Source organism: Columba livia, chromosome 10, assembly GCF_036013475.1.
Source record: "Columba livia isolate bColLiv1 breed racing homer chromosome 10, bColLiv1.pat.W.v2, whole genome shotgun sequence".
Taxonomy (NCBI): domain Eukaryota; kingdom Metazoa; phylum Chordata; class Aves; order Columbiformes; family Columbidae; genus Columba; species Columba livia.
The window spans coordinates 17905069-17918990 of NC_088611.1; the positions used below are offsets into that span (position 1 = coordinate 17905069).

Sequence of the window (13922 nt, forward strand, 5' to 3'; positions counted from 1 at the left end):
TCTCACCCCCCCGCACCACACCGGCTGCCCCAGGCCCGGGGCCCTGCCTCGCTGCCCTCGGGCTCGCTCCCGCCGGGCTAAGCCTCAAAACCCCCCCGCCCCGCTCCCCGCGTTCCCCGGTTCCTCCTCGCCCCCTCCGCCCGCTCCCGCCGCCCCCCGCGGCCCGGCCTGCCCGCCGGCCGGCGCCGCTCACCGTGTGGGAGTGCAGGCTCTGGCTCGCCTCGATCTGCGCTGTCAGCGGCACCGTGTCGTCCAGCAGCACCTTCCCGGCCGGCGGCTTCTCCATGAAGGCCATAGCGGGGCGGGAAGCGCGGGAGCCCCGGCGCCGCCAACCTGCTTCCCGGGGCAGCTCCCGGCGCGGCCGCCGCTGTCAACACGACAGCGACGCCGACGCCGCCCGACACCGACCGCCAGGGGGCGCCGCGCCACCGGCGCGCTCCCGGGCCTGCCCCGAGCGGCCGCGCCCGCGGCCGCTCGGGGCAGGCCCGGGAGCGCGCCGGCGGTGGCGGGAAACGGCGCGTGCCCGGCGGCGGTAACGGGGAAGGAGCTGCGGGGGCGCGCAGCGATCGGTAACGCGCCGCGATCGGTAACGCGCCCCGCCGGTGGCGCGAACGGCTGCGGGAGGGGATGAGCCCCGAGTACACGGCGCGGTCCGGTGGGGAGAGAGACTGGAAAGGGCTGGTACACGTGTTACTCTTTACATCTTGGTAGGGTTTTATTTTAGTGAAATTATCATTTGAAAAAATCAAATGGCGTTCAAAAATCTTCTCAATGTGTAGATTTTTATTTCCGTTGAGGTTTTTTTTAGTTAAATGATCATTTAAAAAAAATCAAACGGCGCCCAAAATCTTCTCATCATCGTGTAGATTTTTGGTTTTATCGTTTTGATTTTTTTCTTCGTTAAATTATCATTTAAATAATCAAATGGCGTCCAAAAATCTTCTCCTCAATGTGTAGATTTTTTGATTTTTTTAGTTAAACGACCATTTATAAAAAAATCAAATGGCATTCAATATCTTCTCAACGTGTAGATTTGCCTTTTTGCTGTTTTGATTTTGTTTGTTTGGGGTTTTTGGCAAACACAGATTTAAAGTTGTTTAATTGAGTTCCACAACCTCGCTTTTATTGTAGCAGCATGGAAAACCCTTTATTTCAATACTTAGCACTCGATACCTCCTGCCTGTTGAACACTTGTTGGCATTTCCTTGTGTCTTTTTACACTGGGTCAGGAATTAATTTTGCTTGAGATGCTGTAACTGAGACTGCAGAGCTGGAGTTTGTTTTACGCTTCCATTATCACAAACAGCCTCGTCCCTGTCCGGCAGCTCCACGTTGACAGGAAAACGGGCCGTGTGCTGTGGTTAACCAGCTGAACAGCAGCATCTTGCCAAACTTCTCATACAGCGACCCAGGAGGCCAGATAAGAGGTTTGATTCCTTTTGTTAACCGGCACTTACATGACAGCTTCTCATCTAGAGAGGCAGGGGAACAAGGAACAAGGGAAGAATCATTCCTGCTTGGAAAACCGGCGTTTCATACAGTGTTTCAGGCAGCGAAACAATGCAGAAGGAAACAGGAAGCGAAGGAACTGCTACGGACCAAAGCTCTGGCCGAGTCCTGGTTCCACGCTGTGAACACACCAAATCCCGCGCTTTGTTAAGTCCAGCAGCTTAAATGTGACCCCTCCCTCTGATCCAGTTTGCTGTTAACACCTAGGTTTTGGTTACAGCAAAGCTGCATTAAAGAACAAGACCTCATCCCTCAGACCGCGTAACTGCTGTTCCAGGAGCTTTCACCAGTTTGAGGACAAATTCTTGTTTCATAGCAAACGACTTGTGAGGTGATAACATATTTTGCCAGAAAATTATGAGCCACCTTATGTTGGTACTAAAACAATTTAACTTGGTTGATTTACTAATTAATTGACCAAAAGCCTCCTATACCAGCAACCAAGGTACTTTCAGTGGGGAAGGGGGAATATGCATCCACCCAGATGAGTAAGCAGAGAGAAGCCATGTAGTTACCGCTCAACAACACTGCCCCTGCTTGTCTTGCCCACAGGGGCACAAGGAGGCAGTAAGTACAAGCAGTGACTCTTTTGTTTGCTTATAATCAGGTTTTGTAAGGTATGTAAAGAATTTGGAAGTCTTGTGAGAGCCACATCTCCGGCTAAACCAGGCAAGGTGACGCTGTTTGTGTGAAGGCCAACTACTCCTGATGTGCAAAGCTAAGGAAGGCTTTACTAGCTAGAGCAGTGCAGAGGAGCACGCTGCAGCGACAGCAGCTAGAGCTGCCACCGAGGTTACTACACACCTCGCAGTCCATGTGTGTCAATACCTCCACTTCTGTTCTGCTGGTTAAACACACAGCATCCTCCCCTCCCTGTTTGTCAGTGATACAACTACTTTGTAAAGAAGGAATTCATTTTAACTGAACTCAGCTAGTGCGGACTGTGATTTTGCGAAGAGTAACAGCCTCAGTCTAAGCCCCAGCACTGCAGACTTCCCACTGGAGCAAAGGCTTTTCTAAACGTGCTGCTTTCATCATAATAAGTGCCAGTTCCATTGGTTTCAACTTGGCAGTACACAGGGAAAAATGAAAAGACTGACGTTTCTTAACACAGTTGTTATGTGCATTGGGTGTGCACGCTGCCTTTGAAACAGTTTGAAGGGTTTTTCTGATGCAACTTCACTGGGTTAAACGACGTCACATAAAAACAGTCAAAACCAAGTGCACATTTCTGGCCTTTATAGCAAAGCAGCACAGGATCAACAGCTCCCACTGTCTGACACCATGACTTTCACCATCCCTTCCATTACAGTCTTTCCACTTTCTTTGACTTTACACAACACTGAAATGTGTGCAATAGAACCCTTCAGTCGTTTAACCTCCGCTGCAGCTACGACTTCTTCTCCAGTATACAAAGGAGCTGGAAATCGGATCTCCTGAGAAAGAAACACACAACCTTGACCGGGCATTTTAGTTCCCAGAACTGCAGAAATAAGTCCATTGATTAAAACTCCATGCACAATAGTTCTCCCAAACCTAGATTTCTTTGCAAAATCTTCATTTAAATGCAAAGGGTTTGTGTCACCTGTTAAATCAGAAAAAGTAACAACATCACTCTGTGTAAAAGCTTTGGTAAGTTCAGCTTTGTCTCCAACCTTTACGTGTAAACTCTGAAGTACAGGACGTCCAAGCAGTGAGTTGATGTCTGTCAGCTTTGTCAGGGCTCTTTGTCGGAAACCCCCTGCAGAAACTCCGTACCTGAAGGGCTGCAACATCCCAAGCAACATCTGCTTTGTACAGCCAAACCAACAACCGCGTTCAGTCCAAGACGAGTTCCCTGCTGTTCCCAGCTAACGCAAGAAGAAATGGAGATGTCTAGTTCGGGGGAGAAACAAAAACAAAGCGAGAAACAAACTAAAGCATTTGAAAATAAAACCAAAAAAACCCTCAAATGCACTCAACGTTGAAAATGCTTAAGTTTCCCTTTTACAGAAAAGATTAAAAACTTAGAGCTATGCCCAAGCAGATTTTTGTTTAGTCATTGTTTCAGAGACAATTCTTGGAACTCATTAAGTAGCGTCCTGAAGAAAAAAATGACCTCTGGAAGTGCAGTTTTATGCATGAATTTTTAAATAAGGTCAGTTGACAGTAACTATGAGAAAGGGAAGAAATGGGGTAGGGAAATAAAAGATTGGACCAAGGTGTAGGCCAAGAACAAAACTTTCCAAATCTTGTAGATGTATTGAGATCAGGAATTCTTATTGAAATTAAACTATAAAGCAATGAGACAGCCGCTACTGTCACATGTTACAAGATTCATTGTGAGAATTGCTTGAACAGGGGCCTACGCATTGGCACAGAAAAGCATTTCACTCCCAAACCAAGAGGTTTTTGCACCCAGGCTGTTTTTGCACGAAGAGGCAGCGTGTTCAGCGAGCCAGACGGCCCCACGGTGAGAGCTGACACGGGACGGCCATCCAGCCCCCGCGGGGCTTTACCTGCAGCACGCGAAACGCACACCTCCTGTTCTGGTAGGAACCCAGCAACGTCAGAGCGCTCCACAGCTTCACAAGGCCACTGAGGAAAAAGAACAAGAAATATATTAATAAAATTTGCTTTCCCCAGTCTCTCTGCAGCACAAATATCTTAAATAACATTACATAAGGATTAACGCAACCTTAACCAAGTTTAACATCAGGTGACTTCACCAGTGAATTCTAGTAGCAAACCATGCTCTGGAGGGTTATTGCACTGCCTGCAGTCTCTTGTCCTTAACATACAGAGATGCAAAGTGTAACATTTTCAGATTCACTTTACCAGACCCGTTCTTGTTCTTTCCGTGCCTTTAAGCTCCTTCTTCCCCTACATCACCTGCAGTTGTCTTCACCATTTAAATCTGGTAACCACTCTCAGCGTTACTATAGGAAGAGATTTAAAGCAACATATTTCAAATGTCCTGCCAGACCATTGTCATAAAGTAGGAGTAACGTACCGATGCATGCAGGTTACCAAATCTTGCTGGGTTTTTGTTTTCTGCATACTCTATGCAGACATCTGCAAGTTAGGCTTAACTCTTCAAAGACTATTCTTAGCTTAAGAGTTCTGGTTTCTTATGAAACATATTTTAATGGCAGTATTTGAAGTGTGTACTTACTGTACCTTACCTGCTAATAACTCTTAATATGGCAGACAGAGTTTTTTCATCATATGTCAAGATATCAACAGGCAAAGCTGCTCCAACCTATGAAAAAAATACATTCTTTAATAAGTACCATGCTATGCTCTTGGAGTGGTTTGTGAGCAAGTGAACTCGTTGCCAGTACATGACGCTAAAGGCATTATCGTTACGCTCAAATGAGTGTTGCAGCTACAGCAGCACTAGATTTCATACAGCTCCCTTCCTCTCAGAGCTCTTTAGAGTGAAGCCACTTTTAGTTCCACACCACAGCTGCAGAAACAGGGACCCAGCGGTGCTGCGACCACTTCAAGTCACCCAGTAACAACAGCACTGGGGACTTCCCCATCCCAGAAGCCGTTCTCTTCCCGCCGTCCTCCTTTTAAAGCCTCACAACAGCGAAAGCATCGACCCCCCACATCCTAAAACCTGCTGTGCTGGAGCCACTTGGCTACGGACGCTCAGACAAAACTACAACCCGGCTGCGTTCGGAGTGAGTCCCAGCGCGGGCTGGAGAGCAGGGAGCAGGTTACGGGCGAGGCGAAGCGCAGACTCGTCTCCTGCCCCGCCCGCCCCGCTGCTTCCCCGCCCGACGGGCGGACGCCAGGCGGCAGAGCCGGCGGGAACCCCCGGGCACACCGGCCGCCCCCGGAAGGCTCTGCCGGGCTCGGGCTGAAGCCGCCAGCAGAGGGAAGGAGCCCAGCCCGGCCCCAGCGCACCTCTCCGTGCAGCTCCCGCAGCGCCGACACCACCAGCTGCTTCAACTGCGCGACGCTGGGCCGGGCCCCGCCGTCCGGCAGCTCCCTGCGGGGAAGCAGAGCACAGGGCGGGCTGGCGGGGACCCGCGGGGCGGGGGATCCCACCCGGGGCGGGGGATCCCACCCGGGCCCGCGCACACGCCCGGTCCGCGCGCCCCCGGCCCCGCGCTCACAGCCGCACGTGCAGGTACTGGTGCTCCGCCGCCCCCCGCAGCACCCGCCGCTCGAACGTGGCGGCCGCCGCCTCCGCTCGCGCCATCCGCCCGCCAGTCCGCGCGCCCCCGCGCGCGTCCCCGCCCAGCCAATAGCGGCGCGGAACCGCCCGCCCTTCTACGGTGGCTGCGCGGGCTCAGCTCCTAGCGCCCCGCCCGGCGTCGCTATGGGCACGGGCGCGAGGCGTCCGCTCGCAGCCCGTCGCTGCAGCCCCGGCCCGGGCGGCTGCCGGGGAAGGACCCGCTCCCGCCGCGGCCCGGGCACGGCCTGGGGCAGCAGCCTCTTGCCTGGCTCGGTTCCCGCTGTCCACCGGGAAGCGCTGGGCCTCTGGGCCGGGGAAACGGCCGGTTCCCGCTTACACCGCCCGGGGGAGCGGCCGCTGCGGCCGGGTCGGTGCTTGACGTGGCGCTGCTGCCGCCTCCCTGTGCCCAAACCCCCTAAACCAGCCCTGGCAGGAACCTCAGCTGCACCGCTTCACCTCGAGGAACACGACGAGCAGCCCCTGGGGCTGAAATTAATCTCTGGGAACAGGCGCAGGTTCCAAGTGCCACACGCTGGCTTTTCGCTTCACAAGGGCGGAACGCTCCTCACGAAACCCGCTGTTGGACCGGGCAGCAGAGACCAGCCTTCGCTTCCCCGTTACGCAAGCTACGTTGGTCCTGATGCAGTTCCCGACACCACGACACAAGGCACCACGTTACTCTCCCATTTAGCAGCATTGCACAACTGAAACAGCTCCGAAAAGTCCACAGAAGGAGGCTGACAGCACATCTTGGCATCTCACTGCTCAGCACCAAGTTGAGGGAGGAGAACAACAGTAGCACCAACGTGAATCCTTGGAGCCGAGCTGCAGATTGGTGCCAAACGCATCCTTTGGAGAGAAACGGCAGAAAGGATGGAAGTAGCTTTGCTCTGCCAGAGTGATCAAATATCATCCTCAGCGTAAGAACTTTGCAGAATTTTAATTCTAAAAATAAATAAATAAATAAACAAACCACAGCTTCATGCAGGAATTAATATTCCCGCCAGCAGGGTAACACTGCTGTAGCCCAACACCCTTCTGCTGCACTGGAGTTAGGGATCGGCTCACAAGACTCTCTGCACTTGCCATCAAGCTGCTCAGTCTGTGCAAAGGAACTTCAGAGTTGGAGCCATTTTCTGTTTGGATTTGGGGTTTCCTCTCTGGCCCACGGACAGCCTGGCCTCCTTCATCCCAGGTGTTTCGTGAGCTTTGGACCTGAGCCCCAGGACACTGTCGGGCACTGATCTCTCTGCTGCTGATGTGGCACAAAACCCGCAGACAGCGTATTTGTGTCAGCTAAAGCCCTTGGTGATTTCAAACAGGTACTCATGAGAAAACAGCAGCACAGCTCAGCAGCCTCCCCAGGAGGTTATCTAATTCACCCCTGCCTCAAACAGTTATTGTGAGCATTGGGTAGAGGGAATACATATAGTACTGGAAGGTTTTGCGCTCCCCTAAGTGGTCTGTTCTAGTGTCTTCCACACAGATCTTTATCCCAGTTTTTCCCTTCTGTAAAATTTAACATTTCCTAGATACTTGTTTATCGTGCTGCTGCCCCCTGGCCCTTTCAGATGTCAAGATCTTCCTTGAGCTCAAGTACCAAGTGCTGCTGTACATTATTCTGGCAGAGGCTTCCTCACGATTAGCACCACAACCCATCTGAATGACTCTCCCAGACTCATTTAAAAATTGTACATAAAATACTAAGTATTCAGAAACAAAACTTCTGCAAAAGCAAATATTGAGTATCTGAACAGGCAATTTCACACGTACTAAAGTAGTTTTCTTTTTGAAGTGTTAGTTAGGTTAAAAAAGGCAGCTTGCCACATAAAATTCAGTAGCTGTAAGTGTAGGGCAGCAAGAGACCTTCAGGAATATTGTGTTTCTCTGACAACCACAAACAACAAATCTGTTCTAAGGTAATTTGTCAGACACCTCAGAGCAGCCAGTTTTATTGGGAGCAATAATATCTACATAAGTGGGTATTATTTTTAAGATCTTAGTAAAGTTTTATCACCACGCAGTAAAACTTGGTGATCAGATCATGTGCAAATCTCTTTCGGTTATTGCGACAAGGCGAGGGCTGTTTTTCCGTGAGGCTCTGGGAACACAAGCAACAGTGATCCAGGCACTCTGAGTAAGTCTGGCTACCTGTTGTAAAGTCCACTCCTGATGTAAGTGCTGGGGGTTGTGTCAGCTGCACAAGTCAATAAAGAGCACACACAGGATCGTACAGGAAGGCTGGACACAACATGTCAGGTTTTTATTAACCAAAAGTGAAGCTGAACCCCAGAATGGTTTAACTCGTTAAAACCGTATGTTTATATGGCAAGTATTTTTCTTTCACGTTCAACACTATAGTGCAAGAACCAAACTTCGCAGCTGTTCATCCTTTGAGAATCAAGTAGTAAATATACAATGAATTAAAATAAGGGTCCCTCAATGAACCAATTAAAAAAAAAACCAAACACATTTAATTCAGAACAGACCAATCTTAAGAACTGTCTTATGAAATTCTCCCAAGTGAAAGACTTTTAAAAGCACTTGGAGCCTTGAGGTAGCAACTTTATGCAGAATTTAATTCCCCTCCTGCCCCACAGAGCAGAGGAAAATTAGTAGCACGTTATTAGCTCCAGCCAGCAAAGCGGAGTTGAGTGTTCTCCTGTGAGGTTAGTGACTTGCTCTTGCATCTTGGAATAGCAGTGTAGTGCTGCAGACCGTCAGGAGGAAATCCACAAGGAAGGCCTATTGAAATAAAATGTATGATTTGAAAAAAAAGTGAAAATAACCAGCAATAACCATAACAACAACAATTAGCTGGAGTGAAAATAACCAAAATGTTTGTATTTTGGCAAGACTAGTTTACAAATACACGTCAAGAACAAGAGTCAGCTTTCAACCAACAGAAAAGAAGGGAAGTGACATTCAAAGGGGTTTCATTTTTTGCCCTCTGTGCAAAATTGCACTTTGCTTTTAAAGTTTTGTTTTACAGCTTTAAGTTCTGCACTTTTGTTTCTAAAAAGAGGGCACTTTGGCCCTTTTTTGTTCTTTTACATTGTGAAACCTGTGCTGTGACATTAAACAAAAAGACCATATGCCAGGATATTTGACCACTGAAAACTCCTCTCACTGACTTCACAACAATCACAAGCAGGGCATCGCAAACAAGAGACTTTTTTCTTCTAAGTCTCAAAGACACTGTCCTCTTTGCCCACTTTGCTGCTGAGTTCTTTTATTAAAAACCAGATCTCTCTCTGCTGCCAATTTCAGAGACTCCACGGTGGATTTACTGAACACTGAGTAATAACAACAAAAAACCCGGGGTTGTTCTGCACAACAACTGCGATGAACAGTCACAGTGAGCAGGGATGAGCTGAGACACAGTCACACCAGCAGGTCTTTACAGGCACCTCACTTCACTCCCAGGTCTCGCTGTCACCGTTCACATGCCTTCCAACGTTAATCATTGCTGGTGCTCTGACCAGAAACGCTGAGTACCTTACTACAAGTTTCTCTCGCTATCTTCACGCTCCAAAATTCTGCAGAAGAGGTTGGTTAAGCCACACCAAACTCATCAGGCACACTGCAAATTACAGCTGTGAAAAGGACGACCCTTCATATGGGTTCATCCTTGCACCACGGTGACGCCGCACAGCTCCTGGCTGCAGGACGGCTTTGCCCACTCTGTCCTTGTTCAGGGTGTCTAGAAGGAAAAACTTGAAGAGCTTGTTCTTGCTCACATGGGAACCTGATCTTTTGATTTTACTTTCTCATCCTTTTGACTTCTAGAAGCCACCAAATCCTCCCTTCCAGGCAGAATTACCTTAAGAATCTAACATCGGCCTCGCCCGTTTTTTTTTTGGTTAAGCTTCGGAACCGTTGCCAATATTTGCGTACGCTGAGGTAAACAGTCCTGTCCTGCAGAGGAGCAAGGGCTGTAAGAACCAGAACCAACCTGCCAGGCTCCCCCGGATGAAGGAGAGGATGTTCAGCCTGGAGCGACAAGGGCCAGCTGATGGTATTCAGGGCCAGTTTCTCTTTAGTTCACGTGACAGTTTAGACAGCACAGAAACTCAGCCTGTCCTGGAGACCAGCTTACGTGTGGTTTGCAGGACAGTCATGAGCTGGCTCCAAAAAGACTCTTTTCTTGGAGCCCAAAGTATCTTAAATTTTTATGTGTTACCAATGCAAGGACCTGATGAGTGTGGGGGTTTTGTTTATTTTGTTGTGGTTCTGGTTTGGGTTTTTTTGTTTGGTTTGGTTCTTTTTGTTCATTTGTTTTTGCTTAGGTTTGTTTTATCTGTTTTTTAATTCTGTAATCAAACAACAGCTTTGTCTTTGGTGTTGAAACTTGGAAGCATGAATGAAGTACCGGCTGTAATTTACAACAAAAAACCAGCCCAGTAAAGCAAGGGAAATTCACTGTTCTAAATACATGCAGTTAGAACAGCCGCTAGACATCACAACCAGGACTTTAATAATATGGAAACACCTAGTCCAGTGGTGTCTGTTACAAATCATTTGCATTATATAAAAATATTACTCCAATTACAGTAACTGGACAACAGCCATTCAAACTTACAAAGTTTCCACCTTACTCGTATTGCAGGAACTGGGAGGAGCTCATCCATTTAGGGGAAAAAAATTGTCCAGAAATCAACTTAGGAGTTGTAGTTAAGCATCTCATGCCTTAAACATCCACTGTGATAACTAGAAGCAGGAATTCAACATTAGCATCCTTCTATTCTTGCTCACGTGGCCACAAATAAAAAGAGCAGGTTCCGTTATACTAGCACCCACAATTAAAATTTTATAACCCCGTAAAACACCAGTAAGTTTTGCATGAGCTGCAGAAAAATGCAAATTCAAAGGGTCACTAGATTTATTACCTACAAATTCAATGTCTTAATATAATTATTCTGTTTGTACACCATAAAAATGTCCTTCTTATATGGTCTCATTCTTAATGAGATAATACTCTGATAAAATCTCAGCAGTACGCCAGTTAAGGTCATTAAAGCTATAGAAACAGAATCTACCTAATAAATGCTGCAAATTTAACAGGTATTTTAGATAAACATCAGTAGCTTAGTTATCACCTAAACCAAAAAGACTCCTCAAACACACCAACTACGTAGTTAGCAAAGACATTTGCTTTACAAAGTCAAATGTCGCCAGCTTTTGAAAAGTTGAGCAAATCAACGTGGCATTTGGGAGCATCCAAGTGTCTAATGAAGTCAGAATACTGTGTAATGTAACTGTGTGACTGGGGGGAGCTCCTGTAAACGAGTACAGAAGTAGTCTTCAATTACAAAACATTCACCTTTTTAAAAAGCTTTAAAACAGACCCAGTCAACAACAGCGCCCTGGGAAGTCTAGCAGTAGAAAGGATCTCTGTGAGCAAGAGAAGGTCATATATTGTGATCTCACCACAATAAAATGTACCCAGTGTCAGGAAAAAGGAGCAGATTTGGGGAGATGACAATTATGACGCCTTCAAGCCATTTAATCTGAACCACTGCACTTTTTTGGGCAGCATATAGTAAAGCAATTTTCTTTGCTACTCAGAAAACACTTAAAATATCGTAATGCTCCATTTTCTGCATTTTGCTGCTAAGCAGACTCTCCCATGTCCCCAGCTCAGTTTACTTGGTTTAAAGAGCCATAGCACCTGCTGCTTTCAGCAGGTGGAAGAAAACTTCAGTGCCACCTTACTAACTGGCTCCATTGATATCTGAACTTCAAACCCAGATGCTACAATTAAAAGCAAATTTGACAATGTGAAAGGAAAGCATCAGATGAAGGTAATAAGCCCGTAAAAGGCTCATATTCCACAGGCTGCCTTTGCTGAACAGGCAACCTCCCACTACAGAATCTGATCTGAACATGTATCCCAACAGTAACAGCAGAGGAAGGAGGCTTCCGTATCTTGCACACTTTGGGTTTCACATCAGGCACTTGAACTGTTGGACAGATGCCATTCTGAATGAAGTAAGTGAACATAGGGTTAGAATAATCTTTAATCTAGGTCTAATAATGAAGTATCAGCAGCAAAGTGGAGGCAGGGAGTGAGCAATCCATCTGTGCTGAGACTTGTTCATGGTTTCTAAAATGCCCAAGAAGACAGCAGCAGGAACTGTTCCTTAGTGCCCATTTTCCTTGTGGGTTGTGTTGCCGATAGGTTTTTCTGTGTCGAACTAAGAAGGCATTGAAGTACCCTGTGCCTAATTCCCTGGATCCAACAGGTCCATGCTAGAACCAAACATTGCCACCAGCTGCTCCTCGTAATGTGTTATGTTCCTCTTCATGATGTCCATGCACGGTCCAAGCAACCTCTCAAACGCTTGCACATCCATGACTGCAAAGGAACAGAAGTGAAAACAAGAGCGTTTGTAATGATTACGTGCATTACCTTGCTTATTGTCTTTGCTGCTCCAAACTAGAGTGTAACAAGCTTATTGTTTTAACTAAACGCATCATCTTTTTCTTGCGATACCTTGAAATAGACAGTAAAATAAGCGTACTCTTGTTGGTGTCTCTGTCCTTCCTCTTGACACCCTCGATTGGCAAAACAACACCTGCCCTCACGGACAAATACAGATCATGCTAGCAGTAAAGGATCATCTGGAATTTCTGTGTGACAAACAAGCTGTAGACAAGAAGCTGATGCTACCTACGCCTTCAAAGAGTATAGGCCATACAAGCAGAAAAAGCAGAATCTACTGGAAGCAGCTGTGCTTCTCAAACTCCAACACGGAGATGTGTTCCAGGCCACGCTGGGAGCTTCTCCTGCCTGAACACCAGTTACCAAAAGGCTGCTGCTACCTTTGGAACAGCTGCTCACTCAGGCACGGTGCACAAAACAAGCAAAGACCAGAAAAGGTGAGCTAGAAACACACATCTGCTTACCTAAACATTTGACCTCCCCAACGGCATAAGCAGAGGCTGCTCTGGGTTTGTTGGTAACAAGTGCGAGCTCTCCAAAATACTGCCCTCTGTGACACCGGGCGATCTCCACTTCTTGGTTAGCTTCTCTACTCGTCTTAGTCTGTCAAACAGTACGATTATTTGCATGCACTTGTGTCTTTGTACAATGCTGAAATTAATCCTGGGTATCTTACAGATGTGCAACAGCTCACTGGCTTAGGGCTTTTAAACTACCAAGCTCCAAGTCATGCTCTGTACTGTAGAACAGCTGAACAGCATGTTCGATTGGAAGTTTGATTAGAAAAGTGTATGCCAGCCCGCAAGTTTTGAGATTGGCAGGTATTTACTGTTACAGCTTTGGGAACTGCTATTACATTAGTGTAACACAGCTTTTATCGTGCACAAAATGTTGTTCCTTAAGGCTGCTCACAGTGTACAAATCTGTTCAAATGCCAATCTCTAGTATGTCCCTAAAGAAAATATACACGAGGTTTTGTAAGTTGCATTTTTCTATAATCCTCGGAGAAAATTTTCATCTCAACCTTTAAGGCCAGGGACAGTATATCAAGTCAGTTTGCAGAGGAGCAAATACAAGCAAAAGACTTTGCAAGTTTAGTAAAGTGACTTCTGGCCACTTCAGAACGGGTATGGGGATTTACAGCCAACATTACATCAGTAACAATGATAAATATCACAAAATAACATCTTAAAATAAGTCAGGGTAGGCTTTTTACATGACTGGTATTCATCAATCAAATCAGGGGTTGACCTAAAGCATCATCACCCAATTCGAACTCACCTTGCTTTTAATCAAGATTTTTACTTCCCCAGATTCTACAATGTAAAAACAATCTGCTTTATCGCCCTGTAAAGACAAAAAGGTAAAACAAAATATTTTTTAGTTTACTGTAAAAGTACATGTAAATGGTAGGATGACCTCCAGAGGTCTCTGCAAACCTCAAACAGCTTGTGATTCTGTGAGAGTTTCTAAAGCCTTTGTCACATCTCTCCAAACCGCATCAGGTTGCAGACGTTCAACAGATCCCAGTTTACATCTGCTCCAGTGAGCTTCGGCAAGACTTCATATTTTTCAAGTTTTAGCTGTGAAAGAGAAAACTTTTCCCTTTCTATACCAACTGAAGTTACAGTTACAACTTGAGTACAAAGCATGGGCTGCAAGAAGGTGATGAAAGATTTAACGCGGAGTTACAGAAGAAATTAGGCCATTAGGTAAACTTCCCAGGACCATCAGGAACCACCCAGCACAAAGCTTTTCATTCACTGTCGCCATCTCTCACAACACAAACTAATACACTCT

General features: G+C 46.9%; 4 protein-coding genes across 12 annotated transcripts in view; all 4 read right to left on the reverse strand.

Moving 5' to 3' along the window:
• PXK (PX domain containing serine/threonine kinase like) overlaps positions 1–423 on the reverse strand; it is a 37078-nt gene extending 36655 nt beyond the window's left edge. For 4 of the 7 annotated variants that reach the window (XM_065075583.1, XM_065075582.1, XM_065075586.1 and 1 more), the window contains exon 1: positions 194–423. In XM_065075583.1, the coding sequence (XP_064931655.1) occupies positions 194–295 (102 nt within the window). In that variant the 5' untranslated portion in view covers positions 296–423. The remainder of the gene's footprint in view (positions 1–193) is intronic. The other 3 variants (XM_065075580.1, XM_065075584.1, XM_065075579.1) reach the window with 2 other exon arrangements.
• A 2310-nt stretch (positions 424–2733) lies between these two features.
• On the reverse strand, positions 2734–3284 carry HTD2 (hydroxyacyl-thioester dehydratase type 2). The gene has a single exon (XM_021294659.2). The coding sequence runs from the start codon at positions 3282–3284 to the stop codon at positions 2769–2771; it is 516 nt and encodes a 171-aa protein (XP_021150334.1). The 3' UTR covers positions 2734–2768.
• Positions 2734–5771, reverse strand: RPP14 (ribonuclease P/MRP subunit p14). The gene is made up of 5 exons (XM_065075600.1): positions 5616–5771; positions 5404–5488; positions 4674–4750; positions 4008–4086; positions 2734–3384 (listed from the first exon to the last, which is right to left on the reverse strand). The coding sequence occupies exons 1-5, from the start codon at positions 5699–5701 to the stop codon at positions 3328–3330; spliced, it is 384 nt and encodes a 127-aa protein (XP_064931672.1). The 5' UTR covers positions 5702–5771; the 3' UTR covers positions 2734–3327.
• Positions 5772–7908: 2137 nt separating this feature from the next.
• Positions 7909–13922, reverse strand: part of PRKAR2A (protein kinase cAMP-dependent type II regulatory subunit alpha) — a 53752-nt gene continuing 47738 nt past the window's right edge. For 2 of the 3 annotated variants that reach the window (XM_065075597.1, XM_065075599.1), the window contains 3 exons: positions 13404–13469; positions 12587–12725; positions 7909–12035 (listed from right to left, as the gene is read on the reverse strand). In XM_065075597.1, the coding sequence (XP_064931669.1) occupies positions 11902–12035; positions 12587–12725; positions 13404–13469 (339 nt within the window). In that variant the 3' untranslated portion in view covers positions 7909–11901. The remainder of the gene's footprint in view (positions 12036–12586; positions 12726–13403; positions 13470–13922) is intronic. The other variant, XM_065075598.1, reaches the window with a different exon arrangement.

Coding starts and splice junctions, on each gene's coding strand:
- HTD2 (XM_021294659.2), bottom strand. CDS start 3,284: ATGTTGCAGCCCTTCAGGTACGGAGTTTCTGCAGGGGGTTTCCGACAA.
- RPP14 (XM_065075600.1), bottom strand. CDS start 5,701: ATGGCGCGAGCGGAGGCGGCGGCCGCCACGTTCGAGCGGCGGGTGCTG. Junction 4,751..5,403: donor TGCGGGAGCTGCACGGAGAG/GTGCGCTGGGGC, acceptor TTTTTTTCATAG/GTTGGAGCAGCTTTGCCTGT. Junction 4,087..4,673: donor ATATTAAGAGTTATTAGCAG/GTAAGGTACAGT, acceptor CTTTTTCCTCAG/TGGCCTTGTGAAGCTGTGGA.